At 59.2% G+C, this 8,015-nt stretch overlaps 1 protein-coding gene across 1 annotated transcript in view; it reads left to right on the top strand.

The window, feature by feature from the left end:
* Nucleotides 1-8,015, top strand: part of CLMN (calmin) — an 81,318-nt gene that overhangs the window by 63,142 nt on the left and 10,161 nt on the right. The window contains exons 8-10 of the mRNA XM_045288109.1: nt 1,916-2,109; nt 3,298-3,380; nt 6,296-7,918. Of these exons, the coding sequence (XP_045144044.1) occupies nt 1,916-2,109; nt 3,298-3,380; nt 6,296-7,918 (1,900 nt within the window). The remainder of the gene's footprint in view (nt 1-1,915; nt 2,110-3,297; nt 3,381-6,295; nt 7,919-8,015) is intronic.

The raw sequence follows: 8,015 nt of genomic DNA on the forward strand, positions 1-8,015 counted from the left end.
TGTCCCTCTACTGTACCAAGCACTGTCCTTCTTCAGGGACTCGTCCCTCCTGACAGCGTGCCCAACGTTCGTGGGATGAAGTCCTCGCCACTCTTGCTTCCAAGGAGCACTCTGGCCGTGCTTCCTCCGAGACGCCTCTGTTGGTCCTTCCGTCCGTCCGTGGGACTTGCACTATTTTTCTCCATAGTTCAACTGCTTCCGTCTCCCTTCAGTCTTCCTTAGTCGGCATCCGATTTTCATATGCATGTGAGGCGGCTGAGAAGACCATGGTTTGGGTCGGGGGTACCTCAGTCCTCAAAGCAGCATTCTTGCTCCTCAACATTCTGCAGAGGTCGTGGGAGCAGACGTCCCTAGTACAGCGTGTCCTTGGATCTCCTGACTGCCGCTGCGGGTCCAGGCGAGACAAAGCCCTGACAGCTTGAATGTTTTCTCTGTCTGTCCTGGTGCTGTGAGGACTCTGGTCTCCTTGACATTGGGTCCTCACCCGTACTGAAGGCTGCGGTCCTGGATCTTCTTCCGCAAGGACTTCAAGTCCTCCTCACTTCCAGCCAGCCAGGCTGTGCCGTCTGCATTACCTGCTAACCTCAACATCGGCAGATCACACCCACCAGCTGTCTGCTCCCGTGAAGAGTCACAGCTTTGGGAACCCACGGGGGCTCTTCGCTTCTCCCCTAGAGGTGTGTGATGAGCCAGAGGGGCTCGATGCCCACGAGGAGGGGAAAGCTGGTCAACATGAAATGAAATCAAATCTGGGGAAGTCGTTTGACACGTAACAAGCCCGGTGTGTGGACCTCCCTCACTGTCTGCTCTGACACCGTCCTCAGCCTCGTCTCTGGGCACGAACCCCTCGTCTCAGCCGCTGTGTCAGCCCATCTTGCCAAGGGTCCTCCCCTTGCTCGCTGCCCCTCTACTTGACTGAGCATGATGCCCCTCTCCAGGGTCCAATCCCTCTTGACAAGGTGTCCAAAGCCTACGAGGCCAGGTCTCACCAGCCTCGGTTTTCTAAGGAGCATTCTGGCTGCACTTCTTCCAGCACATGCTTGTTCCTTCTGGCGGTCCTCAGTCTAGTCCCCTAACTCAAGGACACCCAGTCTCCTTTGTGATTTGCTATCCCGCTTTGGTAAGAGGCCAAGATGATTGAAAATACCCTGGGTTGGGTCAGGCGCCCCTTCGTCCTCCAAGTGACCTCTCTGATTTCCAACACCTGAAGGGGTCTTGTGCAGCTGCCTTGCCCGCTGCAGTCTGTCCTCTGCCTCCCTGACGGCTGTTTCCATGGGCTTGTCATTGACATCATCGGATCGTGCTCACAGGCCTGGCTGGAACTGCACGTCTCTGTGCTCCGTGGATAAAACTGCGCCTGACCTATTGGGGAATTTGGAAACACAAGGCCCTGTTTGCCTGTTTGAGTGGCATCTCCTTTCCTGTCCTACGGGACGGAAATGGGAATGGTTCGGGCGCCGTGGGTTGAGCTCTTAGCTGCTTAAGTGGAAGGTTCCCGGTTCGGACCCACCAGCTGTACCATGGAGGATGTTCCGAAACCCTCTGGGGCAGTTCCCTCCGGTCCGCCTGAGTTGCTGTGAGCCGGGATGGACATAGTGGCAATGGATTTGGTTTGCGGCAATCCTGTCGCCTGGGGACCAGGGCTGATGAGCCTTAGACGCCAGCAGCTGCTGGCCCCCAATGAGGCCAGCAAGTGGGTGTGCGTTGGTCTCAGTATCTTTGTCTGCTGTGGGTGGGTGCTGTGGCATTGACTTGACTCATCGCGGCTCCACATGGCAGAGGGCTTTCTGACCTGTCATCCAGGTCTTTGTCCCGCAGAGCTGCTGGACGGGTCCCAACTGCCGTCCTCGCCGTTAGCGCTAGCCGAGCGTGCAGCTTGGGCTCCACCTGCTCTGTTGCTTCCGTCCTGATTTAGGTATGGTGTGGCGGTTCAGGACTTTGCGGGCAGCTGGAGAAGTGGGCTGGCCTTCCTGGCCGTGATCAAGGCCATTGACCCCAGCCTGGTTGACATGAAGCAGGCGCTGGAAAACTCCTCCCGGGAAAATCTAGAGAAGGCGTTCAGCACCGCCCAGGATTTCCTTCACATCCCCAGACTCCTGGAGCCGGAAGGTATTGACCGGCCGACGATCCTCTCTGTCTCCCTCCTTCCTTTTGTTGCAAACACAGCGCCTGGCCCGTGTACGGCTTTGGAAAATCGCATAGAGAAACGGCTCCCTCGCCCAGCACTCAGAGACGTGTCTGTTGAGAGCATTCCCCGGTGCGGCTCAGGGTCGTTGCTCACGTGGCTGGGATCCCCCACTGCGCGTCCAGGGTGGCACCTGTGCCACGTTTCCCCCAGCACGGTCGTGGTGACCTAAGGGGCTTCTGTGTGGCTGCGATAGTTCCTTAGGGGTTCTTACCGGCGGCACACATGTCTGGCCAGTGGGCTTAGCGTGGCACGTGGCCGGCTATGAGGCTGCTTCTGAAACACCTTACTGCTCAGCGTGGCAGCCGGCTTGTTACTGAAGAGACCCTGTGGGCTTCCCGGTCGGCCTCCGTGGGGACTAGCCTCACCCACAAAGCAGCAGACGTAGAGACAACCTGCCTCCGTAGGTGCTTGGCCGTCTCCCCTGCACTGCTCTCTGTGTGGCTCGGGCTGACGTGGGAGTCCTGGTGGCCCAGTCCTTGGGTGCTGGGTTGCTAACCAGAATTCAGCAGTTGAAGTCCTCCAGCTGCCCCGAGGGAGAATGAGGTGGCAGTCTGCTTCTGTGGGGAATGCAGCCTTGGGGACCCCCGAGGGCAGTTCTACTCTGACCTCTGGGGTCACCATGAGCAGGAACGGACTCTTGACCAGTGGGTTGGGTTGGGTTAGGCCTGCCACCAGGCGGTCAGCGTGCCCTCCTCACCGTGCCCCCAATGGAGCCAGCATGGACTGACATCTTGCAGCAAGGAGTAGTGGACAGTCCTGGGGACAAGGAGCTTGAATTCTCCTCAGCCCCTGGGCGGCTCACACAGCTTAGGCTCAGCCACTACCCAAGAGGTTGGCAGTTAGAACCCACCAGCCGCTGCACAGGAGAAAGACGAGGCCGCCTGCTTCGGGAAAGATGACAGTCTTGGAGGTGGACTTGTGGGGCAGTTCGCTGTCCTGTATGGGCTGCTCTGATCCCCAATGGGCCAGGCGGCAGTTGGGTCGACTGAGGGGTGGGGTGGGGAGGGGAGGGGGCTGCTAACCTTGCTCAAGGGTACTGTTTTCAAAAGCCCCCCAAACCTTGGCGCGGTGCCCGTCCTGTGCCCGGCTCACTCCGTGTCTCTCCACAGACATCATGGTCGACGTGCCGGACGAGCAGTCTGTTGTGACCTACGTGGCCCAGTTCCTGGAGCGTTTCCCCGCGTTGGAAGCCGTATGTGTTTTCTTAGTGTGCGTTCGGCGACTGCGTTTCCCGTTAGCCGGCCCCCCGCCCGCTCCCCGAGCAAGCTGGAACTGGGTGGTGTCCTTCCACGTTACAAGTGCCCGAGCTGATCTCAGGCCCCCAGAGAAAGTCCGGCCGCGGGGCAGAGGGCTCCACGGTGACACCTCTGCTCCCCTGCCAGACGTTGTCAGGGTCCTCCGACGCTCTCTCGGAACTCGGGTGGACTAGCTGGGCATTCCGATGTCGGACGGACCCTTTGAGCGGTCCCCAGGCTCTGCCGGCATGCTCATGAGTCATGGGGACCGCTCTCAACATGCACTTGGATGCTCAGGGCTCCAGCATGCACAGTGACGGATTTGCCGGGTGGGGGTGGGGACACAAGCAGACCTGTTAGGAATTGGGGTGGCTTCAGGGCCACTGGCTCACAGGACCCTGAGATGATAGTGATCCTGATGGGGACAAAGCCAGCGATAACCCCCGCCTTTAAGGGGCGGGTTCACGAGTCGTGCACTGCACACACCTACAGTGGGCCGCGTGGGCGCCGCCTCCCCGCCTTTCTTTTCAGAAATCTGGGAGCCCTGCCTGGGCGGTGGGATCCAGAAGGTGTGGCTGATGTGGACGAACGGCATTTCTTTCTTCATTTAGAAGATGCATGACTTCTTCTATCAGCCACGGGCCCAACCTGTGATAGGAGCCCCGGTGGCATAGTGGTTACAAGTTGGGCTTCGATCCACAAGGTCCGCAGTTCGAAACCACCAGCTGATCCTTGAGAGAGAGGGTTTTCTACTCCAGTAAACCCTAACAGTCACGGAAACCCACTGGAGTTTCCCATCCTGTAGGGTGTCTAGGGTCAGCACCAAATTAATGGCACTGAGCAATAGCTGGGCGAGTCAGCAGCAGACCAGGTGAGTGTAGGCGTGGGTGAATGAGGTGAGTCTCAGAATGAAAAAGAGACTCCATTTTTAAGGTTCAGATCTCATTGACCGATCCCCACCTGCACCTAAAAGCGTAGCCATGGAATTCAGCAAACGCTGACTTGAAGGAAGAGGTGATGCATCATTGAGGGAGAGAGGGCAATGGTCCGCTTGCTCATAGGCTGTTGACACACGGAGCAGCCCTGGTGGTGTAGTGGTTATGCATTAGGCTGCTCACAGCAAGGTCAGCGCTTCAAAACCACCAGCTGCTCCTTGGAAGGAAGAGGAGGCCTTCTACTCCCGTAAAACTCACAGGCAGATCTACCCTGTGCAGGCGGGTTGCTGTGAGCCGGCATCCACTCCACAGCGGTGAGTTTGGCTTTGGGGACCCTGACAACTCGCTCTCTTAGTGCAGACCCTTGGCTTTCGTTTCGGAATGGCGTTTTGCGTGGTTGTTGGGAGGACTTGTGGTAAGAATCTCTTTTGTCAGAATTCATAGCAGACTGGTCCCAAGGAGCTGCAGATTGAAGGCGCCCCTCTTCCGTGCCGCTGTTCAGCTCCATTTCCCCAACTCCTCCCTCTAGTCATTCCCTCACGTCCCTGGGTCCTGCGAATCCCTACGGCAGCCCACAGACTCCCGTGAAACTTGGAGGAAACGTCTCATGTGATGGGGAGTGCTGTCCAGTCCAAAATCCGAGGGTCGGGCAGAACCCAGCCACATGCAAGGTCCAGAAACCAAAATGTCCAAAAGCCAAGCAGGCCCTCTTCTCCCCCCAGTGCAGCCAGGAACCAGGTCGGGCTGGGCAGGTGGTGCGGTGTGAATAGAACAGCAAGGCGGCACCATGGTGTCTCCCAGGAAAACAAAGGGTGAGGCTGGGTCCCACCCAGGACTACGGTGGGTCCTCAGGGAGAGATGTCATCAGGGGCCCACACCCTCTCCCATGCTCAGGTCTCAGTCCCACCCCATGCCTGCCCGTCTGCAATTGGAGGATGCACTGTAACATGGGCCCACAGCCCAAGCCGTAACCCCTGCCGAAAACAGAAACAACAAACTCACTGCCACCGAGTTGGTGCCGACTCACGGTGACCCTGCAGGACAGGGGAGAGTGCCCCTGTGGGTTTCTGAGACTAACCCTTTATGAGAGTAGAAAGCCCCATCTTTCTCCCATGGAGCGGCTGGTGGCTCGAAGCTCAGTTCGCAGCCACCACGGTTCCTGCCATATAAAGTCCAACACCATGCACAGTGTATCATATTAGGAACCATGCTTTTTAAAAAAACCCAAAACCTCATTGCCAGCCAGTCGGTAGTGACCCTCTAGGACAGGGTAGAACAGATTTTAACTCTGAGACTTTAACTCTTTGCTGGAGTAGAAAGGCCTTCCTTTCTCCCACAGAGCTGCTTGTGGGTTCTGACTGCTGCCCTCGCGGTTAGCCGAACTGTGGGAGGTCAGGTTGGCTAGAGAAACAAGTCCAGAGACACTCATCTATGTATAAGAGAGAGCTGTCTATCAGGAAGTCATTATGTATCGAGAAAACATTACAGCCAAGGCCACCTCAAGCCCACAAGTCTGATATTAGTCCACAAGTCCCTCTTCAGACTCACCGCGGCAACAAGCAATGATGCAGAATGTGGGGAGATCACAGGCCGGTGGGTACAGTCTTGTGAATCCAGTGGCAGTGGCAGCATCGGGTCTCAGAGCGACCCAGGCAGACAGAGGAGGAGAGGTTCCAAAGACCCTCCTTATGAGCAGCCCACACGCGCAAGGAGTCACCGTCAGGCTGTGACCTGATTGACAGGCTAAACTCCACGCCTCCGTTTTTATTTATCTTCACGTTGACATGAAATTATCTAACTACCACACGGACCAGCTCGTACCTGCTGTGCCCCAGGGCCCCACCGAGCCACCCTGGCTCAAAGAGCCACATGCATGGAAGGTGGGTCCCCACGACGCGCTCACTGCGTGTCCCCCTTGTTGCCCTGTCCCTCTGCAGGAAGACGTTGTTGACGCTGACGCAGAGGCCCCGATAGAGTCGACGTTTGTCCGCATCAGGGAGACCCCGTCTGAGCAGGAGAGCCCCATCTTTCTCCTGACGGAGAACGGGGAGCAGACCTACACGGTCAGCCAGGAAGTCAGCCAGCCCCCGCCCGCCAAAGTCTTCGTGAGCGACAGGCCCGAGAGCAAGGCCTTCCAGCTTCGGCCCCCCGTGGGCGGCTCTGCCACCTCCAGCGAGCTGGTGCACCAGCTGATCGACCAGGTCCTCCAGGGCAGCCCCTGCAAGGCCAGCGACTCCAGCGAGCCCATGCCCGAGACGTCCATCCTGGCTTCCAGAAAGGACAACCGCAGGGCCAACTCTCTGCCCGTCAAGAAGACGGTCCACTTTGAGACCGATCTTTACAAGGACGCCTCTTGCAGTAGAGACCCACGCCTTTCCTTGAACTTGACCCCCAGAGGGGCTAAGGATCCCTTGAGGCAGGACAGCCAGGTGGTGGCCGGGGAGGTTGAAGAGGGAAAGAACCCCAAACCGGAAGCCCCCAAGGCCCCAGAAGCAGCCCCCAGCAGGGAGGGCGTCTCTTCGGCAGGTGATAAGCTCGGGGATCCCCAGACCTCCTGTAATGGGGCGCTGGAGCGGGCAGAGGACCCCCTGGGAGAAGAGCATTCCCCTCCCGACTTCGCAGGGAAGATCTTGCGGGCGGACCCCGTGGAGATTAGGGTCCAGCTGCTGAGCGTGGACCCGCCGGACAGCGAAGACTCCTTTGAAGGCATCCCCTTAAAAGCCTCCAAGTTCAATCACGACCTAGTGGACTTCGCGACCACCAGCCAGGCCTTCCGGGAGGTGCCGTCCAGCCCCGAGAGCCCGCCCGCATCCCAGGGCCGGCCTGAACCCCGGGGTAAAAGGAGCAAGAAAAGGGCTGGGAGAAAGAAGGGCCCGGCCCAGAACCCGGCTGCTCCCGAGCCGCAGGGCCCCGGGGAGGACGCTGGGCGGGAAGAGCAAGGCCCTCAGGGGCCCCCCAAAGAGGCGCCCGCAGACCGGAAGCGGGAGGTGTGCGAGAAGGCCAAGTGCAAGTCCGCGCGGCGGGGCAGGGAGGACGACCCGGAGGAGGAGCCGGTCCTGGAGGAGGAGGACGATGACGAGGACAGGGAGCTGCCCTGCAACCCGCCCAGCAGCAGCGTCAGCCTGGAGACCCTGGGCAGCCACAGCGAGGACACCCTGGACTTCAAGCCCTCGCCGCCCCTCTCCAAGGTCTCCGTCATCCCCCATGACCTGTTCTACTACCCGCACTACGAGGTGCCCCTGGCCGCCGTCCTGGAAGCCTACACCGAGGGTGCCGAGGAAGAGGGCAAACGGGAGGACTTGGAGCTGGAAGACCCCGATGGTGGTTTGCAGGACCTGGACTTCCGGGGGAGGGAGGAGGAGGAGGAGGAGGAGGAAGAGGCTGGGGACTCACTGGGCAGCTGCAGCTTTGTGGTAACGGGCCAGGACCTTCGAGGTGACAAGGGCCAGCTGCCCTATCACGAAGAGGGCGCTACGGGAGCCCGAGAGGCCCCCGACCAGCCCGTGGACCACCTGGACAGGAGTGCCCAGGAGAGAGACACCTGGGAGAGCAGCCATCAGGTACTTGGTTGGGAGCGGGGTTAGGGGCCCAGTACCACCCTCCAGCTGCCTGTCTGGGCACCCAGTCCTTAGAAAGGGAGGTAAACACAGAGGGTCC

The sequence above is a fragment of the Echinops telfairi genome, unplaced genomic scaffold (genome assembly GCF_000313985.2).
Source record: "Echinops telfairi isolate 266 unplaced genomic scaffold, ASM31398v2 ScPeMD7_18;HRSCAF=68, whole genome shotgun sequence".
In the NCBI taxonomy this organism is placed as follows: domain Eukaryota; kingdom Metazoa; phylum Chordata; class Mammalia; order Afrosoricida; family Tenrecidae; genus Echinops; species Echinops telfairi.